General features: G+C 51.9%; 10 protein-coding genes across 10 annotated transcripts; 4 read left to right on the top strand and 6 right to left on the bottom strand.

Annotated features, from left to right (window-relative positions):
- Positions 1-301: 301 nt before the first annotated feature.
- Z519_02596 (uncharacterized protein) lies at positions 302-2,689 on the top strand (the record flags this gene model as incomplete). The annotated part of the gene is made up of 3 exons (XM_016760352.1): positions 302-353; positions 404-456; positions 512-2,689. The coding sequence occupies 3 exons, from the start codon at positions 302-304 to the stop codon at positions 2,687-2,689; spliced, it is 2,283 nt and encodes a 760-aa protein (XP_016623873.1).
- A 772-nt stretch (positions 2,690-3,461) lies between these two features.
- On the bottom strand, positions 3,462-4,484 carry Z519_02595 (uncharacterized protein; the record flags this gene model as incomplete). Its single annotated transcript, XM_016760351.1, has 1 exon — positions 3,462-4,484. The coding sequence occupies one exon, from the start codon at positions 4,482-4,484 to the stop codon at positions 3,462-3,464; it is 1,023 nt and encodes a 340-aa protein (XP_016623872.1).
- Positions 4,485-6,388: 1,904 nt separating this feature from the next.
- Z519_02594 (uncharacterized protein) lies at positions 6,389-6,991 on the top strand (the record flags this gene model as incomplete). Its single annotated transcript, XM_016760350.1, has 2 exons — positions 6,389-6,673; positions 6,734-6,991. 2 exons carry the CDS (start codon positions 6,389-6,391, stop codon positions 6,989-6,991), a joined length of 543 nt encoding a protein of 180 aa, XP_016623871.1.
- A 486-nt stretch (positions 6,992-7,477) lies between these two features.
- Positions 7,478-7,954, bottom strand: Z519_02593 (uncharacterized protein; the record flags this gene model as incomplete). Its single annotated transcript, XM_016760349.1, has 1 exon — positions 7,478-7,954. The coding sequence occupies one exon, from the start codon at positions 7,952-7,954 to the stop codon at positions 7,478-7,480; it is 477 nt and encodes a 158-aa protein (XP_016623870.1).
- Positions 7,955-8,506: 552 nt separating this feature from the next.
- Positions 8,507-10,542, top strand: Z519_02592 (ATP-dependent RNA helicase sub2; the record flags this gene model as incomplete). The annotated part of the gene is made up of 4 exons (XM_016760348.1): positions 8,507-8,750; positions 9,353-9,763; positions 9,821-10,181; positions 10,236-10,542. The coding sequence occupies 4 exons, from the start codon at positions 8,507-8,509 to the stop codon at positions 10,540-10,542; spliced, it is 1,323 nt and encodes a 440-aa protein (XP_016623869.1).
- Positions 10,543-11,175: 633 nt separating this feature from the next.
- Z519_02591 (uncharacterized protein) lies at positions 11,176-13,470 on the bottom strand (the record flags this gene model as incomplete). Its single annotated transcript, XM_016760347.1, has 3 exons — positions 11,176-13,000; positions 13,053-13,138; positions 13,237-13,470. The coding sequence occupies 3 exons, from the start codon at positions 13,468-13,470 to the stop codon at positions 11,176-11,178; spliced, it is 2,145 nt and encodes a 714-aa protein (XP_016623868.1).
- Positions 13,471-13,730: 260 nt separating this feature from the next.
- On the top strand, positions 13,731-14,976 carry Z519_02590 (eukaryotic translation initiation factor 3 subunit F; the record flags this gene model as incomplete). Its single annotated transcript, XM_016760346.1, has 2 exons — positions 13,731-13,973; positions 14,041-14,976. 2 exons carry the CDS (start codon positions 13,731-13,733, stop codon positions 14,974-14,976), a joined length of 1,179 nt encoding a protein of 392 aa, XP_016623867.1.
- Positions 14,977-15,523: 547 nt separating this feature from the next.
- Z519_02589 (uncharacterized protein) lies at positions 15,524-16,180 on the bottom strand (the record flags this gene model as incomplete). Its single annotated transcript, XM_016760345.1, has 1 exon — positions 15,524-16,180. The coding sequence occupies one exon, from the start codon at positions 16,178-16,180 to the stop codon at positions 15,524-15,526; it is 657 nt and encodes a 218-aa protein (XP_016623866.1).
- Positions 16,181-19,875: 3,695 nt separating this feature from the next.
- On the bottom strand, positions 19,876-20,307 carry Z519_02588 (uncharacterized protein; the record flags this gene model as incomplete). The annotated part of the gene is made up of 1 exon (XM_016760344.1): positions 19,876-20,307. The coding sequence occupies one exon, from the start codon at positions 20,305-20,307 to the stop codon at positions 19,876-19,878; it is 432 nt and encodes a 143-aa protein (XP_016623865.1).
- A 1,460-nt stretch (positions 20,308-21,767) lies between these two features.
- On the bottom strand, positions 21,768-25,805 carry Z519_02587 (uncharacterized protein; the record flags this gene model as incomplete). Its single annotated transcript, XM_016760343.1, has 2 exons — positions 21,768-24,630; positions 24,682-25,805. 2 exons carry the CDS (start codon positions 25,803-25,805, stop codon positions 21,768-21,770), a joined length of 3,987 nt encoding a protein of 1,328 aa, XP_016623864.1.
- Positions 25,806-26,972: the final 1,167 nt, after the last annotated feature.

The raw sequence follows: 26,972 nt of genomic DNA, 5'->3' as shown, positions 1-26,972 counted from the left end.
GAAGCGGGAAACGTCGAATGTGGTTCATGACATGGTAGGCTGTTGCCCCGCAACGCGCAGGTAAATATCAGGCATTTTACTTCTCTCACTCCCACCACACATACCACATACACACCCACTTCCATCTTGTTCGTACAGACTGCCCATCTCTAATCCCTTCATAGCGCCGTTCGCGGAGAGACTGCCGTTGCTTTTGTATCCGGCCGTGGAAGTTTTGTGCATGAGGAATGCCTCTGCCATAACCGGACAAGTTGTCGTTGATTGCGCTTGCCTGTCGAGTCTCTTCCCCAAGGTAGTCGCTATGGCCCTCGAACTTGCCGACAACGACAAGTACGAAGTCAAGGAGATTATTGGTACCTCCCACCCGCCTGCTGCTCTTTGTTTCTTCTCGCTGATAGTTCAGGTCGCGGTGCATTCGGAATCATTCGCAAAGTTCGTCGAAAACAAGATGGCCATGTAAGCCTCCGTCACTCCAGCGATCCATGATCTACCATGGTCTAACAGCCCATAGATTTTGTGCCGCAAAGAGATCAACTACCTCAAGATGTCTCAAAAGGAACGTGACCAACTTCATGCCGAATTCTCGATCCTTGCCTCCCTAAGTCACCCTAATATTGTTGGATATTTCCATCGCGAGCATCTCAGACAGACCCAAGAGCTATACCTGTATATGGAGTACTGTGGTGGTGGTGATTTGGGCTGTGTCATCAAGGAACTAAAACGCAAGAACGAGTACGCCAAAGAAGAATTTGTCTGGAGGATTTTCAGCCAGCTGGTCACGGCTTTGTACCGCTGCCATTATGGAATGGACCCGCCTGAACCTGGGAGCGACTTCTCTCGACAGAATGACACCCGTCCCCTCGGCAAAGGGAAGATGATTCTACACCGAGATCTCAAGCCAGAGAATATATTCCTGGGAGAAGACCAATCCGTCAAGCTGGGCGACTTCGGACTCTCAAAGATTATGCAGTCGCATGACTTCGCCTCAACCTATGTTGGAACACCCTTCTATATGTCACCAGAGATCTGTGCCGCCGAGAAATACACTCTGTATTCAGATATATGGTCACTAGGGTGCATCATGTACGAACTCTGCGCCAAGGAGCCCCCGTTCAACGCAAACTCCCACCTGCAACTCGTCCAGCGGATCCGAAAGGGAGACTTTAAACCTATTCCCGCAATCTACTCAAAAGACCTCTCGAACGTCATCGCAAATTGCCTCAAGACAAATCCAATGCACCGGCCGGACACAAGCTCCCTGCTGACTGTGCCTTATGTGTGGCTCGCTCGAAGGCAGCAAGAGATGGTCACCATAGGGAAGACGTTGAGAGCCCGGGAGGAGATTGCAGAATACAAGGTCAGACAAGCTGAAGAAAGATTGTCGGCCCTCGAAGCGGATAGAGCTGCTTTGAAGATCGAGATCGACGCCCAGCTCCGTCGCGAATGGGAGGTAAAAGCACGACTTGAAATTGACCGACAAGTCCAATTGGAGCTAGAACGACTCCGAAAGAAATTCGACAAGGAGGTTGATGAGCGTGTCGCACAAGTGCTGGTTAAGCAGAAATTCTCAACCGAGACTCGAGCACTGAGAGAGATTCAGAACCCTCCTGGGCGAGCATTCGACAACGAGAACCTGAACCCTCACTCATCAGTCCACACTTCTGGCGAGGAAGATTTCCCGTCGACCACAGATATCACTGACTTGTCGGATCTTTCCATCAACTCCCCAACCACGTCGAGTACCAAGTCCATCAAGTCAATGCCAAAGAAGACCAAAACCCCTTTTGCTCGGTCAAAGACCACGTTCGACTCTCCTGTCGATATTCAGATGTCAGAACCATCACCCATGTCCATCTCTTCTCTGGCACTCTCCCCACGTCGAAACGCCGCGGCTCAGGCAACTGCCAACCCGACAGTCACTGCCGTTGGAGCGAAAAACCTCTTTGCCGAAGCGGCACGCCAGAAGGCTAGGTGGGAGCCACAATTAGCTTATTCTTCTGACGAAGAGAACATTGAACCCGCAGAAGACTCGGATGATGATGGGTTCCCTGAATTAGCGAGCCCCACGAGATTGAAAGGGAACGTTCCCAACACGGACCCATTCAAGAATCCTGCACCGCTGCCACTAAAGAATAGGCCGGTCATGCTGAGACAGAACACGACGGCCACTATGCAGAAATTAATCGCGAAACCGACTCTGTTCCCGTCCAGCAACACAGCGGCACAGGTGAGAACCGGGATCGCTTCGGGAAACATGGCCAATGCTGTCAAAGCCGTCTCACGAAATACGGCAGATGGCGATCTGCGAGCCACGGCAGCGAAGCCCACGAGCCCTAATCGACGCCTGAGCAAGATCCCAAGCCGAACTGATCTCAGGGAGCACGCCAATGTTGAAGACGGAAGCACTAGTCCGCTCAGACGAGCAGCGACTACGGGCGGCCGGCTCCCTAGTAAGCTTGGGGGCGGCAAAGATGGAGTTGCTGGCACTGGCATAGGAGGCCGAACGCTGGTAGAACTTGCTCAGGCTCGGGCTGGAGGCCAATTGAATGCAAAGGTGAAGAGTGTCCCGGAGCAAAGAAGCGAAAAAGAACTCCCTCCTGTTCCAGTATGGGATCCGGAAATCTTCGGGGATGAGATGCCAAGTCCTTTCCTCAAGAAAGATGTCAAATCCGTGCGGGTTCTGCGGTGAGCATCCGAACTTTGGTGTGGATGCAACGCACGGAAGATAGAATAACGACGATCATGCGACAACGTAAAGGGCCGATCTGACAGGATATGGTCGGACGTGGATGGCATCTGGAAAAGCATTGTTTGGGATTCGGCTTTTCCAAGCGTCTACAGAGTCTCTATACCGAACAGAAAAAAACAGCATGTCAACTGGCCCATGGTTGCCTTGAGGCAATCAATCATTGGCATGTCGGAGCTACTCGAGACGAGACGACTGCCCTCTGTACAGATTTGGGCTTTCTTTGTTTCTTTTGTTTTCAAACGGTTGATGAGGGTCCAATGGATTTGTTGAAAAAGCAGGCGAATGACTATCACTCTGGAACAACGATGGCGCCACGAGGCTGGAGGTGTTCTTGACTGACCGCCGCAGTCAAGGGACTGTGATTTGTTGATTGATGGGCAAATTGATTTTGGCCACTTGGAAGAAATGAGTCCCGATTTCCCGCCTTTTCTCTGGACGAGGTTTGGAGTTTGCATGGGCGGATGGGGTATCCCTTGGGTTAGAACGGTGCGCTGTTCGTATGCATGCAAGCGAGCTCTCCATGTCGACACACACCGAAGTCTGTGTCTGCCTTTTGGATACACACTAGAATTAGGATTGAGGACCTCTTGTATACAGATACAACATCAGTGGTGCCTCGAGGCAGGAGATGAGTATCGATGAACCTATTTCCGAGACCCCAAAGCCCCCCCGGATGCCTTCCTTCTCTCGTGCCCTTCCTCGCTTGGCCTTTTCACGCATCCTCGTCTTCGACCTCTTCAATCTCAACGTATCTACGTGGTATGCGCTGTGACTCCGGGGTTTCTCTGGGACGTCTCTCTTCATACATAGCCTCGGGGGCCCTCTCGGCCTCGGCGCCGTTGGCCTCTTGGTCCTGCATCGCCACCTCACGAAGAAAACGCTCTTCCTCCTCTGCAAGCCTCCTGGCGTTCTCATCTTCATTCATGTCACCGGTGGCGGTGGTTGTGGTTGTGGTTGTGGTCGCAGTTGTGACAGTCTGTGTTCTGCCATCATTCGTCCTGCCTAGATAGCCCTCCGCTTCTAATCGATCCATCTCTTCCGGCTCGATCAAACGACCCGTGGGCCCTCCCCTTGCGGTCTCTTGTTTCTTGCGTACAACGTCCGGGACGAATCTGTTGACGGCTTCTTTGCGGAGATCACGAATCTGTGGGGCGCTTTCGTATGTGGTTTTCACTGCTATGGGCGTCGCAACAGGTTTGACAGGTAGCTGTCTGCTCGAGGCAGTTGGTTGTTGAGCATTACCACCGTCTTCCATGCGCGGGAAATAGCGCCTGTACTCCCGTGGGATGGGTGGCGGCGTGTCTTCTGGCATGGGAATGCGACGGACAGATTCGTCTGTGTCACTTCCTGATGACTCTTGTCTATGTTGGTGTTTACGCTGGCCATCATGCCTTCTCTTGCCCAAGACAGTGGTATTGTCCTCCCCATCCCTCCGGCGTGGTTGCCCTCCAAAGGTTGGTGCTTTGTCGCCCAGAGCCTCTCTTGCCTTTTTGACTGCACGTAGATCTCTTTCCAAATCTTCTAGAATGGCTCGCTCTCGAGGTTTGATATCTCCCGTCGCTTCGAGGGCCTTCAGGTCATCGATTTGGCGCTGGATGCGCTCGGGATTTCGGCGGGCTAATTTCTCATTGCGCCTTGCTTGTAGCTCTGCCCGGCTCTTTTTCAGCTGTTTCGCCTTTTCGAGCCTGCGCTGCTGTTGTGCAGGATTGACAGATCGTTCCTTGTCTTTGGCCATCGGGTGGGGATGGTATTTGAAAATTAGAAGGATAGACGGTACAGGAGGTTTGGGTTGATGGTGTTGACCAAAAGTCTTGACCTGCAACACGACGTCAGATGTCAAAAAGATCGGCCGGTGCTGCAGGCGCCTGCAGTAGTACAAATCATGCAGTCAAGGGCGGATTGACTAAGTCAGCTGCTAGATTTGATTGACTGCAGACACTTCTTGGGCTGCTTGGTTCACGTCCACACCCATGAAACATTGGGTCTCACCGGTCAGGAGTAGACGAACTCTAGAGGCAGGATCCAGGAGGGTTACAAGGTCCGCTGCAGGGTAAAAGATCAGAGAGGATGCAACAAGATGGGCTTTGATGGGTAGGCTGCAGTAGTGCTGCAATGGTCGATGCAGCTACCTCTGGGAAAAGAGTTGACTCCTGCATGAACGCGTAGGCCTGCCCTCGTGAACCAAATCAGACAATGGTAATTGGAGCTGCGGTAAGTTGTCACAAGCCTGGCAGCAGCACTGGCAGCCCGGCGTGGTGGATGTGCTTGTCGTTGACTTCAGTGTGTGAGCGCCGACACGCTGCACAAGGTCGATACGGGCGCAGGTGGATCAACCGTGCCTTTACGGGTACTCTTGGCGATGTGAAGAACAAGCAACGAGGAGGGAATTGATCAAGGAAGAATGAGTGAGGAATGCAGAGTGATAGAGGGATTGTAGAATTTCGTTCTGAGTACTCGGCAACAAGCATCAAGCAAATCAAGAAGGGAAGGAGCTCATTCTTCTCTCCCTCCCTCTCCCTCTCATCTTCCTGCGCCTCCGGCTGCGTTCTCCCTCTCGACCTGCGCTGGCGGTCTACCTAGAAACTCTCGCTTGCTCACTCGCTCGCCCTCCCGCTTCCCCTTCAGTGGTTGTTTCTCGGAATGCTCAAATCAAGATCCAACGGCCAGCTCGCCAGGCACCCTCCCATGTCGGCTGTGCCTTTTTCTCTGCTGCTACTCGCTGTCGCCCTTCTATGCCCCACGAAAGTGATCCTCCTTTACCAACACTAACAAGACCACGACTCCAGACCCAATCGAACATCCTTCCCCCCCCTCCCACGGCGCTGTGAATGTCAGTCACCTGCCTGTCCCCACGATTACTTTGGTCCTTGTCGCTCCTTAGCCAGGCACTAGGCTGCTGAGGGCCCATCAAAGGAAGTGCAGAATACTACTGACCTAACGACAACGGCTGAGATAGCCGCGCTCCTCTTTCCTCTCGCTCTCTCAGCTCATCAGCTTCATTGTTTTTTTGGCCTTCTCCTTTACCCTGCGTCGTATCCGTTCCTCAACACCTCCTTCTTGTCATTGTTGCAGGCGATGAAACAATACTGCTCCTCAACCGTCTCGTCCGCCGCCATCCCCGCTCCCGTTTCCGTTTCCGCGCCTAGTCTTGTCTCCTGGTTCTAGTCTGCTGCTCGTCGCTGCTCTGCTCTGCCGACCGTTGTCCTACCCCTCTTGGCATGAGCTGAAGCCGAACCGCCCGCTCATCGTTAAATAAGCACTCTTGACCGTCAGCCGCCGGGATTCTGGGAGCGGGGAAAGAGAGGGAAAGAAGCCCAAAAAAAAATCCAGTCAGCCCGTTTTGTTTGAGAAAAGAGAAATTGCGAGCGCTTCGCCAAACTTGAGGCTCTGCGGTCGCCAGCGACGCGCCCATTGATACGCCAAAGCTACAATGACCAGCCTCATCCCGACTGCCATATCTCGCAGCTCGTTCGCTGTCTGGTGCCTCTTGCACTACTCTTGACGGCTTCTCGCAAACCTATCAGCTCTCAGAACTGCTATGTACCGTTTGACCACCACGGGTACCTGTCGAAGCTCATCTGCCTCAACGCCTAGATTGGTCACTTCCCTTACTGTCTCTGCTGCCCGCTCGGGACGTCCATGTCCGCGACTCAGTCAGTCGCCGACTCCGTTCTGGGTTTAACTCAATCTGAGTTGTTTCTCCTCCGACAACAACAACAAATCCTGGCCCAGCGAAGTCATCAAGGCGGCATGCCCGACCGTGGCCGTGGCACTAGCAGGCAGTCGCAGCCTAGCTCCCGCGCGGTCAGTGCCGCCAGCAGCCAAAGTGTCCCAGGCCGGATCATGCTGGATCCGCATAGTCTGCAGACTTTGTATGCACACCTGGAGAACGTGATGAGGAATATCCAGCGACGGATTGCTGAGGTATGCGTTCCAGCCTCGGTCTGGCCGAAGTTCTCCGTGCATAAACTGACCGACTTGTAGCTTGAAGACGCAACTGCACAGTCAGTCAGAAATTCCAGCAGCCGAGCCGGAAATACCGTGCAAAATGCAGATAATGAGATCGCCAGGATGCGGCGCATCATAACCGAGATAGACAACCTTGAACAACAGTTCGAGCAACTCGGGCGGGTTCGGGACAAAATCAAGGCCATCAGAAACAACGTGGATGAGCTGAGTGAGAGACTGGATCGCAGTCGCCCCAGCGGTCACAGTTCTGGAGGAGCACGACCTCGGCGCTGAAGCGCAATGGCTCCATCGGGACGTTGGGCGAAACCTGAACAGTACAAGCAACTATAATTCTACGAAGGCCTAGAGCGCGCGAGGCTCGATGTTCTGGACCATATCTCACAGCATCGGAGATTCAAAACTCCTACAACACACCCTCGTCCCTAGTGTTTCAGATTTGTTTTACCACCTTTTCGACGGCGAACGCAGAGATGGATGCCCCACGGCAGGTCATTGGTTAACGAGGTCATGCTTGATGAATGTACGACTATTGAGAGGGACTATTGTTTTTCTGTGCAATTTAGCATGAAAACTTTGACCATTCGGCGTTGGAATGGATGTAATGATGAGTTTCTCAATCTCATGCGCTCTGGATGGGTTTCATCCGATAGAGATGTCGTGGCTCAGGCCGCAAAACAGACACGGTTGGGCAGGGTCCCCTTTGAAACTTGAGGAGACGAGAAGCTGGTGGTTTGGTGACAATGTAAATGTTTGTTATGGTTAAACCTTTGCAATTGGCTTTGATCCTTCCACCCCGACTTGATCCCCCTTCTTTCGCAAAGGAAATCGTTTGATAGACCCGCATTTGTCGCAACGGATCTCGAACAGGTCCGCCCATGGTCTCCTGCCTCCCTTACTGGGGTTGACGACCTTCTCTGTCATTGTCTCACCAGGGATCAGGAGTGCATCGCAGCGCTTGCAGATTGAATGCTTCAGTCTTGGTGCCAGGCGGATTTGCGACTTTCGAGAGACGGCGCGGAGATGCATCAGTAGGCGGGTAGCCTCAGTTAAATTGTACGAGGTCGAGTCCTTGATGTCCACGGAAGCTGCAGTTCCGGCAGTCTCAGCCACTCCCTGCTGAGTATTGTAGTTGCCGACGGTTGCTAGATATGTGGCAGCCTGGTGGAGGTACGATAATCTGGAGTGAAGATGTTTCTGCGGCACGTTGTCCCTCTTAGAGGACTTTGATTTGGCCATGCGGGCGATTTCTGGGGATATTGGAGCATTATTCTAGATGCCAATTTCTCAAGGGCCCTGCGCAAAGGGTTCACGTTGTGGGAAGTATGTACCGAGTAGTTTTTGAGTCGTCTACCGAGTATGGGTCGCTTCTGGTCGTTTGCAGGGAGGTAGGGACTTTCTGCTGCGGCAGTGAGGCGATGTGGATGACTAAGCAAGACAGCCTTGGCGCGACGCCTCACTAGCCCTTCGCCCCTGCCTGCGCCTTGCCCTGCCTGCCCTGTCCGCTGCTGAAAAACAAACCTGGAACATTCCTGCACAGGCATCGTTCCCATCCACTATTTCTTCTTCATCCATCTTTTCTCGACTTCTTCCCCTTCATCAGACTCTTCAACTCTTGTCGCATCGTTCGCAGACCTTGACTGGTTCTGTCACCTACCACCTCTTCTTCCTACTCTTCTACTCCTGATCCTGATCCTCGCGGCTCGAAACAGCTCTTCATCTCACTTCAGCCTCTTACAGCCCCTGGTTGACTTCCGTTCATAGCCTCAGCCATAACCACACCAACGCACCATGTCTGCTGAAGAAGATCTTATCGACTACTCGGACGAGGAACTCCAAGCCCCCGAGGCTCCCGCCGCCGGCGCGACCAACGGAGCCGCAAAGAAGGGCGATCTGACAGTCAGCGGAGGGAAAACTACCGACAAAGGAAAAGGCAGTTACGTCGGCATCCACTCGACGGGCTTCAGAGACTTCCTGCTCAAAGGCGAGCTGCTTCGAGCAATCACCGACTGCGGTTTCGAACATCCTTCGGAGGGTTAGTCATCCATCATCCATCCTGCCATCCATTCTTGCAAGCAAAATATCCACCCTCCAAGTTCTTCCTGCTGCGAGCGCGTCCGTCCATCTCCAAAAGAAAAAAAAGAGAGAGAAAAAGAAAAAAGAAACACAAGAATCGGTCAAAAGGTTCTACGGATTCGAAAGTCTCCGGTCGGCGCTTCCACGGGCCAAAATTGGCGGGCAATAAAATGCCACAGCCTTACGTCGGCTTTCTCGACGTACGGTCATAGAAGGTCGCAGTTCCCAAGACCGAGAAGTGAGAGCATAGCTTCTTCTCTAGAGTCGCCACTTAGCTCCGCTGTCCAATTGACATGCTGAAAATGCTGTCAAGGGTAACACTCTCGCGCAGCCAGGCTAACGTCGAACCCCCGATGTGACATTCGTGGGAAATGGTGCCCTGGACCCCCGTTAATGCAAGTCGGTAATAGAACCAGTTTTAACGGGGCGGGTCCAGCGGTGATACGGCTCGTTCCTCTCAGGTTCAAATTCAAGGAGATGGACGGACCGGCCTGCGATGCTCTTTTGTCGTCTTCGCACATTCTTTACCGAACCAAGTCTAACATCACCGATTTCCTGCAGTCCAACAAAAATGTATCCCACAGGCTCTTCTCAGTGTCGACATCCTGTGTCAAGCCAAGTCTGGTCTGGGTAAAACGGCAGTCTTCGTCTTGACCACCTTGCACCAACTGGAACCTGTTCCTGGCGAATGCTCTGTGCTGGTCATGTGCCACACCCGTGAGCTTGCCTACCAGATCAAGAATGAATACGCGAGATTCAGCAAATACCTTCCAGATGTGAAGACAGCAGTCTTCTACGGCGGTACACCAATCCAGAAGGACATCGATCTCCTCAAGAACAAGGAATCCTTCCCCAACATCATTGTCGGGACCCCCGGTCGTCTCAATGCCCTTGTCCGTGACAAGATCCTGTCGTTGCGAAATGTCAAGGCATTTGTGCTCGATGAATGCGACAAGATGTTGGACCAAATCGGTATGCCTTAGGATCCATCTTCCTCAATTACGCCACTTTCTAACGAAGCTATTTCAGACATGCGGCGCGACGTCCAAGAAATCTTCCGAGCAACTCCCACCGAGAAACAGGTCATGATGTTCAGTGCAACCTTACCTCAGGACATCCGACCTATCTGCCGCAAGTTCATGAGAAACCCTCTTGAGGTGTTTGTCGATGACGAGACCAAGCTCACTCTCCATGGCCTCCAACAATACTCCATCAAGCTTAGCGAGGGCGAAAAGAACCGCAAACTCAATGACTTGCTCGACAGCCTCGAATTTAACCAGGTCATCATCTTCGTCAAGAGTACTCTCCGCGCCACCGAACTTGACAAGCTGCTTCGGGAATGTAATTTTCCGAGTATTGCGGTGCACTCTGGTGTCAGTCAAGAGGAACGGTAAGCGAACATACATTCACCGTCCATCAACAACGTACTAACAGTTTTCTACAGTATCAAACGCTACAAAGAGTTCAAGGAGTTCAACAAGCGGATCTGTGTCGCCACTGATGTGTTCGGTCGGGGCATTGATATCGAGCGCATCAACTTGGCCATCAACTACGACTTGCCCGCCGATGCCGATTCCTATTTGCACCGTGTGGGTCGCGCCGGACGATTTGGTACCAAAGGGTTGAGCATCAGTTTTGTCAGCAGCGAGCAGGATGAGGCTGTGCTCAAGGAGATTGAGAAGCGGTTTGATGCTCAGGTGCCCCCGTATCCTGAGGGTGGGGTCGACTCAAGTACCTACATGGCTTCTTAGACCAGGAGCTCAACAGGATGATGAACAATCCGGTTGAGGTTCTCAATTGAGATAATTTGTGCAGAAGTTGACAAATCAATGTCTTTTCTTTTGCTCGGCAGAAGATAACCACGTATGTGTATCATGGGGTCTTGCTGGGATAGGGGAGGTTTAAGGAAAATTGAAATCAGGGACAAATTGCCTTGCCATTCAGGTTGGTTGGGGTCTGTTACGACGAGAAAGCTTTACATAGCTAGTCCTTGCCTTGGAACTTTCCCAAAAAGATATCATTTCATGCGCGAGATTGTCATGCGTTCTCTTATCAACGTTCTCGTCGTGATGTTGACCCTTGTTTCTTCTATATTCTATCCCATTTATAACGCAGTATCCGGGTTCTTGCCCGTGCCGGTTTCCATAGTCCGACCCGAGCTGTAACACCAAAGACACCGACGAGATCTGAACAACCTCCTCCCTTCAAGGATCCTCTCCGTCCCTCTCTCTCTTTTTTCTTGGAACGCGATCAACTTGAATGCAAGGAGAGAGGGGCTTGGTGCTTTCGGATCACTCTTGAAGCCTGGGTGAGGCTAGGCCATATCACGTTACGAACGATGAGGCAAAATGAGGTGTCTAATGTTGTCAAGCCTAGTTAGTGAATCAGGCATCAAGTTTCAACCGCTCGAGAAGGCGGTCAATCTTGGCCAGGAGGATCTGGTAATTGACGGCATCGGCGGCAAATTCGTCGCCGGCGAGTTCGCCGTCGAGCGTGCGCACGGCGCCGGATTGCAGGAGCACCTCGACCGAGTCGGGGTCTGTTCGTAGGTTCGATGCCGGGCCGCCTCCGAACCCGGCGGCCGTGGAGTCGACGAGGGGAGCGGGAGCCGGTATGGGCGTCGACATGTCCACGCCTTCGTCGTCGGGAAACTGTTGTGCAGCCTTCTGGGAGTCTGCTTGTGCCGCTGCTGGTTGCGAGCCCCACTGGGGCAGAGAGACAACAGGTGGCGTTGTCGACTCGCCGCCAGCATGTCCATTAACTTGCACCTCTCCATTGGATTGTGAGAGTGCCTGCGCCATCATGGCCCGCTCCTCGTCCATGACGTCCTCCAGACCCGAGTCCTCAAACCTCAATCGGAACCTCTCGCTCAAATAGTACCGAATGTCGTCCAGCAATTCAATCGAATCTGTTTCTTGTCGTGCGCTGATTCGGCTGGCAGACTCCTTTACAAGCTCTGCAAAGTCCGGGTCGTCGATGTAAGACTCGAGCCGGTAGGCGATGTAGCGTGCGGCGAACTCTTCAAGGCGTTGAACGCGGGTAAGCCAGGCGGCGCGCAGGATCTCGTAGATGTCCAGATCTTCGTCTGCTCCCGAGTCGTCGGCGGTTGTGTCGTTCTCGGTGGTTGCCATTTCCGGGGATGAGGCGTTCGGCATGGTCATGGCAGTTCCACTGCCAAGCGACGAGATCACTAGTGCAGCTTTGGCTTTGACTTTCTCCAGAAACAGCATGTCCGCGGCGAAGAGGACGTCGACAGCGATGTCCAGCCCAAAGTCCGCTTTCTCGGCGTACAGAAACGTCAGGATGATTTCAAGGACCTCAGGGCTACAGTCGATGGGCACAATTTGGAGGTGCGGTGTATCTTGGGCTTCGCGGAACGAGGATTCAAACATGGCCATGAAGAATTCGGAGCGGATGAGCATGGCTTTGTGGCAGGGGTAGATTTTGGATTTGCGTGGCTTCCTAGAGCGGGAGGGAGAGCGGGATGCGTTGGACTTCTGGTCGAGGGGAATGCCCAAAGCATTCGTGGCAGATTGAGATTGTTGCGGTTGCCGGTCTGTTGCGGTTTCCTCGTCGACTTCGTCTTCGTCGGCTCGGAGAAGCACGTCTGCAAAGATACCGTTGTCGCGATCCCATTTGACATGGTCGGCTCGCGAGGTCTCGACCTCAATCGCGTGGTTCAGGACATTGTCCCGGAACCATTGCTCTAGCTGGTCGCGGCCTCTTTGGATCTCGTCTTGCCGCCGCTGTCTTGCTAATCGACGGTCATTGCTGTCGAGGATTAACTGTGAAAGGTTGTGGATCTCTAGATGCTTGCTGATTCGGTCAACACCGGCAAGGATCTCGGAATCCGTGAACCCGGTACCTGGCCCTCCGCCGAGATCTCTGGGCACTTCTCCGAGATACAAATGCTTCAGGGCGATGGCAAATGATTGTGGGGGAATCGTGGGGGCTGGTTTCCAGAGTTTGGTGTCCGGAGCCTGACTGAGTTTGCTCTTGAAATAGGGGGACCGCGCGGAGAGAATAAATTTGTGTAAACGGAACGATTCGGTGGGCGTGATGACGGTAATATCATGAGTCTTCGGATGGTCTCTGGTCAGCAATGACACCAAGTGTGACGCCAACGGCTGTAAAGGATCCGTCGTCTTGGAATAGTCGTATTGTAACAGTAGATTTCGTATCCGGTCGTTCAAAGCATTATATAGACATCTGAGGCGAGGCCGTTAGTTCATCACTCGACAAGGTCCAGTTTGAGTCGCACCTCTCGCCTTGAAATGTATCTCGTTCGCACAATGCGCCCGACTCTAACAATAATTGTACAACTTCGTAATGCCCACATAGGCTCGCCTTGTCGCAACGTCAACCAGACTGCTCGCCGACAAAAGCTGGCAAACGGCGACACACATGGCCACCAAAACCCCGGAGAAGAAAAATGCAAGACCTACCAGGATCAAAGGGGTATAATCATACTGGTCTTTCGCGTTGATATTTGTCCCTTCCTGAATCATCTCCTGGCACAGTTTGAGGTCGCCTCTCCTGCAAGCGTCGCATAGTTTCTGGAAGTTGACGCTGAAATCGAGGGGATTGTCTTCCTTGAGGATGCCTTCCTCGATCAACTTCTTCTCGTCGTGAAGACTGAGTTCGAGTTGGTCCTTGCGCAGCAGCCCATTGGCACTCATGGTCCCAGACCGACAGGATGGAGCAGGACGTGGCAATGGTCCAAGGGTGAAATATGGAGGAGTCGAGATGGATAGAAGGCGAGGGCGCCCGTTTCCGTCATATCAAATTTATACCCTGTACTCGGTATATCGCCGGGCTTCGGGGTTAAAATGGATTACATAAGATATGGTTGCCTTCACGTGACATGGCCCTCGTCGCAGCGCACACTGGCGGCCTTTGAATTTTATGCAAGGCTGAAAGTCCCAAAATTTCCCGCCCCATGGCAGACCAAGCCCAAGCCCAAGCACCATCCGCACTACACTCTCTACAGGGCCAGGGCAGTTTCCACCGCCTGCAGAAGACTGAGGCCAAAGCTGAGACAGGGCTTACTCCAGCAATAACTCTCCTGTCGCCCAACATGGCTGAACAAGATGCGTTCCTCCATCTCACGCGCCCTCTCGGCCCTGTCGCAGTTGGCGCACAACCCACAACAGCGCCCCTCCGCGTCGTGATACAGCCACAAGTAAGTCCAGGAAAACAAATGTCACCTGAGAGACACTTTGAACTAAATTGGTTTTCTTCCCTGCAAGGCTCTCTTCTCGATCCTAGACCACTGCATCCGCCGCCCGCCCGACCAGCAAAGGGTCATTGGCACCTTGCTGGGAACCCGCTCCGACGCAGACGAGTCCCAGGTCGTCGTTCACTCCTCCTTCGCAGTCAGCCACACCGAGACAACGGACCAGGTAGAGGTGGACATGGAATACCAGAAAGCCATGCTGGCCCTGCATCTGCGCGCGAACCCCAAGGAGGTCCTGGTGGGGTGGTACGCCACCAGCTCCGAGTTGAACACCTTTTCGGCCTTGATCCAGAATCACTACAGCAGCCAGGGCGAAGGCACGTTTCCATACCCCGCCGTTCATGTCACGGTGTCGTGCCAGCCGGGCCAAGACATCGAAGTGCGAACATACATTTCCTCCCCGGTGGGGGTGAGTCCTGAGAGAGCGGCCGATTCAGCAGCGTTCATCCCGATCCCCTACACTGTCAACTACGGCGAAGCCGACCGCGCGGGCCTCGAGGCAATTGAATACGCAAAGGACTCGGAGACCCGGACGGCAACAATCCTCACCGAGATCGAGAGCCTCGAAAAGTCGCTAGAGGACACATTGGGCATGTTAGACCGAGTGGCCAAGTACGTCGAGAACGTGATTGAAGAGGAGACGGAGCCGTCCACCGCGCTGGGCCAGTTCCTGCTCAACACGCTGGCCCTGGCGCCAAAAGTTGATGCTGCCGAGATCGAAAAAGACTTCAACAACCACATCCAAGACGTCTTGACCGTGTCCTACCTCGCCAACATGATCCGTACACAGATGGACTTGTCAAACAGGTTAGCGACGTCAGCGTTGACCATGGGCGGCGGTGAAGGCGGCACAACCGAGAAGGAAGGGCGAAGTGATCGCAGACAGAACAGACAAGGCGGACAGACAAGGCAGAACAGGACGGAGAGTTTCTCGGTGTCTAACGTTTGAAATGATCATGTTATGAAGGCAGCCTATCTGGGAATCCGGCTGCAATGCATAAAGACGGACGGCGCATTGGCACCTGCTCTGGAGCCCAAAAATGTGAGCCGGCCAAAATGGGTGCCAAAAAGCAAGTTTGAGTGATGACTGCATGACAGAGCCCTTGAGGCGTGCTCCAATCAACACATAGACCCTGCCTCTGAAGAAATAGAGGATGACTGCCAAAGTCATTCCCGTGGACAGTTTGGCCAAGGTCTCCCGAATGATAGCCGCCCACAGATAGCAGCTGCTGGGGCAAATTGACAGCCCGACCTTGTCTAGGGCGAAATTTTCGCAAACATGATGGTGTATCCGTTCGTCATCCCCACAGGAAATCTTCGGATGCTGGCGTCCGCATGTGTTTGACGAAGCATCTGTTTGCCCGATCCCGCCCTGGCATAAGATGTTTCTCAGGGATGTCGGCAGTCGTTCTCTGTCGGCTTTGGATGCTGTTTCATTGAGTGGTGTGCTCGGAGGAAGGAGCTGTAAACGGCAACTCTCAAATTTATCGCCCTCTTCATCCAAGATCGCTCTTTGCCCGCTTGCTGGCCCTCTCCTCGCCACTCTCGTCCGCGCCCGGCGTCCTCTCCTTTGAATTTATCCCTCCATTAGGCATATCACTCTCCACGTCCTCTACATCCCTCTTTTTCTTTCTCCCTCTCCCTCTGCCCCTCCCTTTCGACGTGCCTTCCTCGCCCACAACCTCCCCCAGATTCACCAGATCGTCCACGGCCAACTTTTGCCCTTCCTTGCCCTCGTTCGTGTCGAACAGTTTCTTCTTATTGTCAATCTCTCTCTTCTTCTTGAACATCTCCTGCACTCTGCCTAGTTTGATGGCGTCTTTTCGGATCGCGAATTCAAAGTCGGAGACCTTCAGTTTTGCGCGCCCGGAGTAGACGGAGACGCCGACGGCATTGTGGCATGTCTCTATTATGAAGTCCGTTAAGATCTCGTCTAGGACGCGGAGTGTTTCGGGAAAGGGCTGAGTAAATGGTGTAGGTGGGTGAGTGATGTTGGGTGTGTTCTGAGCAGAGAGGTATTGCCGTGATGCTGCGCCGATGGGTTTGGCAATATCGGGGTGCGTAGGTGCGCCATATGCGTACAGAAGGGCCGAGAGTTCGGGGCCAAAGTTCAGGTTCACTTTGTGCCGGCCGGCTCGGGCGCGAGGTTCCATGACTGTAGGAGGGAGCGACTTGATGAGGAGAAGATTTGACCGTTTGAATTTGGGTCGACTAAAGGTCAAACTAAGTCGGGAATGAAAACAAAAGGGGACGGAAAATAGCCAGATCACACGCCCAGACAGAGGCCAGCAGTGTCGAGCGAGACCATATGAGAAGGATAGACGGGAGAGTAGACGGGAGAGTAGACGGGAGAGTAGACGGTGCAATAGAGCTGCTGTATGGAGTACATGCTACCGCAGAACGAAGCCGAGTGAAGATGGAAGTCGCTCCGCACGAGTCGCTGGCAAGGCTGAAATTACGCCTGCCAAGCTCAACCCGGATTGGAGGATGGATGATGCCAGCCTCGCCAGCCATGTCCCTAGGGGCAAGAGGGTACTCATCTCGCCATCTCGCCCTCTGACCAGCTGTAAAAAGGTGACACCGAGGAACATTCATGTTATCCAGACGGAAACTCACCTAGAAGAACAATGACTCCCCTCGTCGATTGCCTTTATGAAAGCCAAAGAGATCAAAGTCAATGACCGCACAGGTAAACTCCGATAATGGATGCTTTCGCTATCAGCGACAAAGAACGCCCCTTCAGCAAATTTTCTGTGATATTGAGACAGATCTGGCGTCACTCTAAGTTATTATGTTATTGGGCAGATCTTGCAGACCAAACGAAATGAGACAAAAGGTCGAAAGCGATTGATGTCGATCAAATAGGGGGTGGTATCCTTGACTCTGGCGACCTCTTATTCGGCGAATAAGTGTAGACTCAGATATCAGAAGCTGCCACAGAACTGAGTCAGGTCTCCGGAGCTGGCGAAGTTGCGATTGGAGCTTGGTGTGCCGCCTGATGAACGTACGCCATGGCCGCAAAAGCATGGTGTTGAGTACTCAAGGTCGAATTGCTAAAACCTGGTACACAATCCGGCGCACAAATTTGTTGTCACGAACTTCTCGCTGGTGTGAAACGCACCATGCAGAAGACGGTTATCACGGTTGTCGATGTAACACCCTTCTACAACATCGGATAGGACACCAGGATTAACCAGGTTCAGTACATAGATGCTGATATAGCTTAAGGCCCCACATCTTTAGGACGCATCACCGGCGCAGGTACAATGGCTCCGGGAGTCGACTTGTGGATAGCCAGGTCTGCGTAAGTCTCCGCAGAAACACTTGTCTACCGTCCGCGATTCAAAGTAGCTGTCAGGTAGGGGATGGCAGCATGGAAGGCGAGCTTGAACTCGAAGCAGACGACCCTTGTGTTACAGGAGTAGCAGCCGAGTTCATGATTTACTACCACCTGAGACTGACCTTTTGATAGGAGAATCGTAGGGACATACTAGAGTTCTTCGAAGACAATGAACCGCCGACGCTGCCACCGACTGCTGCGGCGGCTACCACGACAACCACAACGACCAAGATCCACAAACACTTTCGACTGAACCAGGGCTTTGCTTGTGTGGGCTTTCCAATCTCACTTCGTCGATGATCAACATGGTTCGACGGAAGGGGTGAGGTGTGGGCAGTCGTATTACCTGTTCCAAGCTGCCAACAGTCTCTGAGATAGGCTTCGTATCGCTTTTGATCCTCTCGTTCCCGTGCAAAATCTTTCCTTCGGGTTCTGATCGTGAAGCAGTCTTTAGGCCTTGTGTTTCTGAATCGTCTGACGGCACAACCTGGATGCCCCCATGCTGGGATTTCTCGTATCTCACGTCCGAAAAATCCGTCGCCGGTGGAAAGCGCTTGGTCGGATAAACTGCACGCCCAAATCTCGATGTAAGGTGACTTTCGCTCTTGGAGTCAGGCCTTTCATGTTTTCAAAACAAGGTTTCTTCTCGTGACTGCTTGAGTTCTCGAAGTCAATGAGATTAGATGAAGCTGGGTGAGTGGAAGCAGTGCCATTAGGTCAAAGCCAGCCACATATGTAAATGGACAAAAGCGACCTCAAGTCTGTTAGCCCTGGCTCGACTGTTTGCTCCATGTATGCAGCGAGCCGAGTTCAAAAATAAGTGGTAGACTAGAAGTCCTTCGCTGTTAGAACCGAGGTGGCCTTGTTAGTAATGAGCATTGAATTTACCTTTTGAAATAGTGGTGCCCTACCCTTTGCCTACGCCTTTAGCTACGTTCGATATAGCGACCACTTCGTCGTTGTTGAGCCCTGTTGATCGACATGGGATGCAGCCTATATCTGGTGTCAGACTCTGTCGCTTATTTTCTGAGCCGCTGCGGACGCGAATCAACCTCCCTGGACGAGAACTTCCATAAGCTGGTCCGATGGAGAGTCTGCAGGAAGCCTCTTGATACATGTCTCCGGCTCTGGTTTGGCGGAGACTGGACGAGGAAGAAGGATGGACGAGGCAGAACACAAGGATGGTTCTGAGCGGGACTTGGTATGAAGAAGATGGAATGGGGTGTACGATTTGGAGACAATTACCTTCTCCTGGACCGAGATGTGCTCGTCCTGCGTCAAGCTCAGGACATAACCTTATGATGAAGGATCCCTACCACCAAATACCTGGAAAAGCAGGCACCAATTGATGGGCTCTTCTAGACTAGAGTCCTTTTCAGATCGCCGGCTCGTTTTGAAATCCTCAAGTACTATTATTCAGCAGAGGCACCTGTTGTGAATGCCTGAAGGTCGGGCATTTTTTGTTGGGGTTCGTAGCATGGATCATCACTTGCCGCAGCAATTTACAGGCCCTTACGTACGCAGCTATTGCGCCTTCAAGATCTCCTTCATTGTCGAGAAGAACCCCCCTTTTAGCTTTGTGTAATGAAGCCTTCACGGTGCGAGCGTGACCATGATTGAGGCTCTTGTCGTAAGTATTACTTGCCAGTAACGATGAGATATGGTCTTGAAGACCTCCGTCTCCTTGAGCATAGATGATGACTTTTCTCTCCTGGAGGATAGCCTAAGCTTGATAGCTCTCTGATATTAGTTACGGGCCAGCGTCTATTTTCAACATTCCTCATCTACCTAGCAAGAAAGCAGAAGAATGGGCCAGACAGAGGGTAGTATGGCATTCTGGGCATGCACTTGAGTCTATTCGAACGCCTCCGCAAGAGCAGTCATCATGAATTACATGGTTAGAGCTCAGAATCAGCGTTCTTTCACCTCATACTTTGTTTCACTGCCTCATCACAGGCAGCACACACCCGGATAGAAGATATTGATCCATCATGTTTCTGTAGGTCCTTTGGCAAGACATACCGGAGACACGTCAAGGGGATCAATATTGGGAGCAATATCATCCATGAGAACACGCAAGGGCTGACGCAATGGTGGTATAGTATAATGGTGACCTGACGTGATAACGCTGTGCTCGTCAGCAAACCTAGCTTGCTTGAAGAGACATCTCAACGCCGACTGTAAACGAGATGCTTTCGGCGATCTCTGCCCGAGATCTAGGTGCATTGTCTTTGGGAAACGGAAAGTTAACCTGGTTGCAATGAGCGAAGACATAGTTGGTACTAGGAATAATGCTCGAGGTGCCATCACGCGCAAATACAGAGAATGAGTCTCCTGTCGACCTTGCATAGTCAGAAGTCTGAAGGCGGATCGCCAGTTCTCGATTTTCAGCGAGCATGCGTTCGACCAAATTCACCACCCTAGCAGACGCCTCGGCTGCATCGAGCTGGCTCTCACTTCATAGCCACGTGCAAGTCGCAAGGCAAGACCAGAGTTCATGGTTAAAATCTACCACGTCAAGGTGTTCAACATTAGAGCCAAGGGCATCTGGTGGCTGTCAATTCGCTGGGTGATGTTCGCCAACCCATCACTATACCACATCCACCTTAGTCGGTCAATGGCTCCCATATTCTCCGTTCTGATGCGATTCAGGATGGGCTCGAGCCCTGACTGAGCACAGACACAGTCGGTAAGGGTAGTCACGCCCTCTTCCAGGGTCGGAAGGGATGTCCGCCATTGCGGCGTAATGGTGGAACTCTTGAGATACGACTCGAGTTGACGCAGGATGCTTGTCAAGTCCCTGGTCTCATTCAGGACGTCCTGAATGGTCCCTGGCGCTTTCAAAACACTGATACAAAGTGAAGTCAGAGTGATGGAAACGCTGTAGGTTACTTCGAGTAGCCCTGCCACTGTCGCGGCGATGGACAATGGCGCTGGCATCATCAATGGGGGAATACAGAACATTCAACCATCGAGTTCGAAGTTGGGAGTTTAGTCGCAGCCACAAGGGTCCTTGTCCAGCCCGCCTCGCTGCATTCGCCAAGAAGAGATCACGTGATTGCAAGGCTGATCTAAAACTAGTCTTGTTATAGTTAGCGTCTTGCTTTTCTCGAAACCACCTTTCAACATCAACGTAGACAAATCTGTCTTGTATTCCACAACGCCACCATAAACGACGCAGAACAACCGTGCCACTTCATTTCCTTCGATGCGCACAGGCCCCCAGGTCTTTCCTCCCATTTTTGGCGAAAAGATCGGTTCACAATGGTATGTCTCTTAACCTCCATTCCCCCGAACACAAAAATGATGCATACTTGGGAATCTCTCCAAAATACCCAAAAGAAAAACCGTTCAAATTTCTTCTAACTAGCGACTCCCGGCGCCACATAGACAGCCATATTCAACTTCCAATCCCTCCTCCTAGTCATCCTCCTCATAATTTGCACGTCGACATACGTGCACTCCCTGGCTCCCGGCGTTATGGACAGGAATAAAGACGGGTAAGCAGAGCCCCTTTTTCCTCCCCAGTACTGTCTCTCAACCTTTCTGCTTTCTCTTTCTTTTTGAACCCCAGGCTGATCAGTGTCTCGAGGGGAATCAGCGTGATGGGCATATTCTGGAAATGCGCGCGGATAGGCGAGCGCCTGAGTCCGTACGTCAGCATCTTTTGCATTGCCATGGCTGTAAGTTAGGTCTTGCTCCCTCTTTACTTGACATTCGGAATCTCTCTGTGTAACCTAGTCTCGTTGTGATCGGCACTCTTCCTCCCAAGAAATTGAGCTTTTGACCCTCCCCACCTTTCCTACAGAAGAAACGGGATCCGTGTTGCCTTGTTACTAACTACTGACGGCAGTGCTCGATAATGATGGGCTATTAAACAAATCAAATCTCTCTTCTTCAAAGTTGTGGTCGCGCCGGGGGGATCATGGTAACCCGCGATAGACGCGTGGTGTTTGGAGTTATGTCGCGGACAACATGAACTGGGAACTTCAATTCAGGGGTTTGAGGCAAGGCGGTACGTGGAGAGGATATCAATATGCCTTGACACGATCCACGTCGGTATCCAGTTGCTCTTTTGGGAGGTGGACTATATATGAGTTGTGTCATGCTCTGCGCTATACATGAGATGCATACCAATACACTACAATTACCATGTCAAGCCCGGTTTCACTCCCATGTTTCTCGACAGACATACACAATGCTCCATAATGTCCTAGAAAAGGCCCATGCAGCGCTGGTACTAAGAAAACAGCACCCCCGGGCATCAAATCATCCCATTCAGCGTTCGGCACGGTCATACTTTGACTTCTTAGGTTCAGAGGCAATACTGCATTCCATACTCTAATAGAAACGACCGTGATTGTGTCGTCCAAAGAAAGACAACGAAGAGTCTGAGCGCTTCACTTGTAGGTGTCATACACGAAAGGGAAGGTATCCCCCTCCGGAACTCGTTTCCCCCGCGTGCTCCTCCCCGGATATTGATTGTCTTGCCTCCCCTCTAGAAATACCACTTGACCCCCGCGAGCGTCAACCACCGGCTCTTTTGGCGCTCCAAGAAACTCACGGAAACTCATGGTCGTTGTCTCTATATCAGCTTGCGGCACTCTCCTGTCAAACCGAATCCCGCAGTGCAAGATCGCAGTGACTTGCACGTCCTCTGGATAACGGCAGACTTCTTGATGAGGGTCACTGAATTCCTTTCTGTGTTGTCGGCACTGGTAGCTCAGGAGATTTCCGATCAATTGCTTCTTGGATGGTCTTTTGTGCGGGGTTTTGCCAGAAGCGAAATTCTCCTCTTCGTTAGGCATAAGTAGTGACGGATCCATGTCAAACAGATTTCGAGACTTCTGCGGCTGCCAAAGTGGATCAATCCGACGCGGAGGAGGCACATAAGTATCTTGATCACCGATCTCGTCATCATCGGCTTCGGCTTCGGATTCAAACATAACGCCACGTGCTCGCAACTTTTCAATGGCCCGGGCTTCGTCCTCTTCCGTCCACGAAGCCCGCGCATTCTTGGTGGATAATTGACTAATAGGCTCCCGAATTTCGACAACAGAAGTCACTGTTTTCGACGGACGAGGCAATTCAGTTGATTGATGTTCAGATGCACTTGCGAAAGACGAAATTCTCGGTGTCGACAGGGCTCTCGGTAGTCCTATGGGTTGAGCAAATGTAACGTCCTCATCTGCCTCAGTTGCATGCCACGAAGGGGCTGAACTGGAGGACAGCACTTCCCGGCTCAAATATCGAGATTGTCTGGGCGCTACTTTGTGCTTGTCATCTCCCTCTTCTTCACTTGTCTTGTGACATACCTCAACAGCCGCCTGTTCTTCGCTATGAGTCGAGCTATGGCGGGGGTGTAGGAATGGCGACTGGGTCGTAACCTGTCCAGTAACATTAATAGGCGTTTCCGGTATATCAGGCATTCGGGGACGAAGAGAAAGGGCATCTGCTGGAGCTGCTGACTCTTTGGCTACCCCTTCTACTTGAGGTTCCGCCATATTTCTGATACTCTCAGGATTCTTGAAGTATGCGTTGATGAATAGACCACCCTCATCCTGAGTGAAGCCGTTGTTCACTGCCAAAGCTGAAGCGAGCTGTTCTGATAAGCTGTCGCTATCCTCCTCGTCACTGGGAAGTGCTTCAATAGCAGTAAGAGATAAAATCGACGGCATGACTGTCTCGATATTAGAATCTCGCGGTTTGTCGATCGAAGTGCTGCATCGACCACGCTTCTCAAGTATCCGAGCAGATAGCTCTGGATGTTGATTTAGACTCTGAAGGGATTGTGTAGTGGCAAGCGAATCCATCGAAGACCTAGAACCGCTGTCGCTGTCGCTCTGCCGCGCAGACGATCGTGGACGTGCGTCATCTGCCGACTTCTCTTCTGAAGCCTGCTTGTCGATTGTTTCCGGATCCTCTCCTGAACTGCTGCCTTCGACGAGTGACTCTGGAGAGTCAGCGTCAAGGTTGACTTGGACGTCGGTCGCTCTGCCCCCTTGAGCTAAAGAGCGCACAGCATCATACGTCGACATCTTTCTGGGCTCATTCTTCTTTCTCGGAACAAACATTGAATCTTCCCTTATGCAACGCTTCACAGTGCTATTGGTAAGATGTTGCTGAAGAGCTGAAGCTAAACTGTGAGACTGCACAGGATTTATTTGTCTTTCTATTTCTATTTCCAATAGATTCGATGCATCCTCATCGTCCGAAATCGTTATCGTCACCGGTTGCTGTCTTGCGCCGTCTATATCTTCGTCAGTTGTATCTATGTCGCTTGAAATCGTTATCGTTATAGGCGACGGTGTGATATTATCATTACCTATGGGCATATTAGAAGTTTTGCCATCGCTCGGTCGATTCACAGGCCTAATTGAGCATCGGGCACAGCGTACAATAGAACCTATAATCGATCTGCCGCAATCCTCGCATTTCTTCGCGCCGTTGACTTCTGTCTCTTTTCGAGGATCAGTTGGGAATTTAGCAGCCGGTTTTAATTTGTGCTCATCTCGGCGGTACGAGTGTAGGACTCGACTTCGTCTAGCCACACGCCTGACAGGAGCTGGTTGAACAGCTGTGGGATGCAGAGCCATTTGTTCTATGGTAGGATCTGCTGTCATTTGACCTATGCTAGGCCTTGACGGCAGCCTCACTGCTCGAGAAGTCGATTTGCGGTCTGTATCACAATTGGATAGCGGCAACTCATCAGTAGTTGAAGGCCTGTTTGGTCGCTGACGAGGTTGAGACGAAATTTTGTCGAGTGCGGATCCACGGCTTACCAGAGAGTTTGGCCGCTCAGCAATCGAGACAAGGTTCTCTCGCACGCTTGCTGTCCACGATGAGGAAGGAGAGCCATGTTTTGGTGAACATGGACTTGGAGCTGTTTGGTTGTTGCCGTCACTAACGCGGGCAGCCTGATTTGCCGTGGTTCTGGGAGAATCGACACTGGTTATCTGCATCTGCTCATACACTCCTTGATTTGACGCGCTACCATTGATTGCAGGTTGTATAGGGGCATCGAGTTGAACATCAGGGAAATGCGCCGGATCAAGGGCCACTGGGCTGATCATCCGACTAGTTGTAGATGTAATGTCAACCTGATGCATGTCTTGATCGGAATTGCTCAATGGCCCAGGATCAATGACAGAGTGGTCCACGGGAGAGGAGTGATCCATGCTGCTTCCGAACAATTCATCTTTACTGGTCGTGCTTTCCCGCTCCTTTAGACATCTCCCGCCACTGAAGCCATCGAGATTCTCGCTGCATCAAGTCAGCGTTATGACGCGCTTCAAGACTGTCCCGCTATCTTACCTTTGTCGTGGTTCGGGTTTTTCGCCGCAGTTATGATAACCTCTATGGGATGCTTTGCATTGGATAAGAGGTGTCACGCTGCTCCCAGGCTTGCGACAGGCTCTACACAGGTTCTTATTCCTAGAACCGCAAGTTGACGAGTTTGATGCGCTTTCCTCGGTTGAGAAGCGCGATGCCCGCTCGTTATTCATCTCGTGGTCAGCTTTGGGGAAGCTCAGTCTTAGCGATGGCTCGATGGGACTCTCTTCCTCGACGGGTTCCATCGAATTCTCCTCTTCATGCTCTGGTCCGCAATCCTGACTGACTGGAGGCACTTGAGGTAAGGTCACACTCAATGACGCATCTTGGTCTCCTTGAGTATCAGCGGACCCTCTCTTCCCAACCTCCTCAGGGAGCCCATTGGAGCCATTGACAACCATCGGCGTAACCCCATCCTGAGGGATTTTTGTCCTTGCATTGTCGCGTTCATCTCTGCTTTCTGGCTGGACAGGCGTGTGCGACTTGTAGACTTCCCGAACCTTTCTTCTTTCTAGATACTTCGGAGGTCTTGGTTCATGAAGAATGGAGACTTGACTCGGTCTTTGTCTGGCGTCTAGACTTAAGAGATTTTGCACTTTCTGTGGATTGTCAGGAATTTGTGCTTCATCTACCGCATCCATAGTTTCGGTGTCGGAACTTTTTGAGATGAACTCGTGCTTGCTACGCGCGGGACCTTTATAGCGGTCGTATCTGTCTCCTCTAGGAGGCGATTTTGATCCTAAGTCGCCATATAAGCCGTCGCGACGTCGGGGAGATGAGGGTCGATGACAATCATCGACAGCAAGTCTGCCCTCATTAACATCGTCACTATACCAGGGGGCTGCAGAAGATTTCTGCTCTCCGAGGTATCCAGGGGGTCGGGAGCTCTCATATCTTTCTGTTCGTGTAAGCCTTCTTTTTTCCCTCGATGAGGCGGTGACTTTAGGCTTGGCAGGGACGGTAGACCTTGACACCTTGGATGAATTCATAGAACTAGAACTATTGTTATCGTGAGTGCCAGACGAAGTATTCCGTGCCACTTTGGCCGCATGTTTGGTTTGACTCAAGGGCAGGATCTTGACTGTATCTGCATCATCGGCATCCATTCTAGCAAACGACGCCTCGCCTCTGAGAATCTCATCTCACAACACAACTCCGAGTTCGAAGAATGTGGCAGGCTAAACTGATTTGATGGTCAAGTTAGCAGATAAGACCAGCAAACGTGAAGCGAAAAGCGGCGTGATTGCGGGTCTATCTCAGGTCTTTTCAGTTAAACAGGTCTTCACTTTGTGCCGCTAGGGTTGCTGCGAGGATGAGGCAAGCTTTGACAGCAAATAGAGATCACAGACCACATGCGCTCCCAGCATTTCCAGCCATCAAACCACATCTCGGCAAGAAATCGTGTTAAGAATGTGCGCTGCTGCCATTGGCTCAAATATCCATTGGGTCTCGGAAAATGAGCCCCATATTAGCAGCGTTCATCAGTTGTGCTTTTTGTACACGAAGTCTCCAACAATGCAGCTCCAACTGTTGAGAGTGCATCGTCCTCGCGTAACTTCGTATCGTCAAGGATGGAGAGCTGGCAAGAAAGCGGGTGCGCATGAAGTCGGATTCCTCCATTGGGCACAAAGAGCAAGTTCCCAACAACGAGCTACCTCTAACGATGGCTGTTTTCAATCGGACCTTTTACCATTGACTCATCATTCGGGCAGGGAATTGGAAAGGTCAGAGGATCCATTGCAAAACAGGAGATTGCTTACAAATGGCGATTAAGCACAGTTCCCCTATGCCGGGTGTACCATTCAGCCGCAAGCTCCAATCCCATTATCAACTGTATGGATTCATACAGAGACACAGTTTGCGAGTCAGCAGCACAACTGGCTTTTGTTGCCCAACTTGTTCCAAAAAGAGGCGGTTCGTGGTCGGTGAAGACTGCCACCCTCAGATAGCGATCCGTGTCAACAACACACAGGGATGGGGAGCGGCAAAACGGCTAAAAAGAGGTGATATTCGTCATAGGAGAGCGGTCACTGATAGAGTCGTTCCTGAGCAGGGTGAACAGGTCCAGACAAATCTTCCTACCGTACACAAGGGGAAGACGATTCCCGTTGCGATCCCATAGGGGAAGACAATGAATAGAGGAAGAGAATATTAAGTAGAGGTGAATATGAAGAGAGTTGAGAGGCGGAGGCCAAAATAGAGGAAGAGCTAAGCGCCCATGGACATCTCAATTGGCTGGAAGTCCCCCGCGTTCTTGGCGGGCGCTTGGCGGT

Source organism: Cladophialophora bantiana (genome assembly GCF_000835475.1).
Source record: "Cladophialophora bantiana CBS 173.52 unplaced genomic scaffold supercont1.3, whole genome shotgun sequence".
NCBI lineage: Eukaryota > Fungi > Ascomycota > Eurotiomycetes > Chaetothyriales > Herpotrichiellaceae > Cladophialophora > Cladophialophora bantiana.
This window is presented reverse-complemented; position numbering and strand designations above follow the sequence as displayed.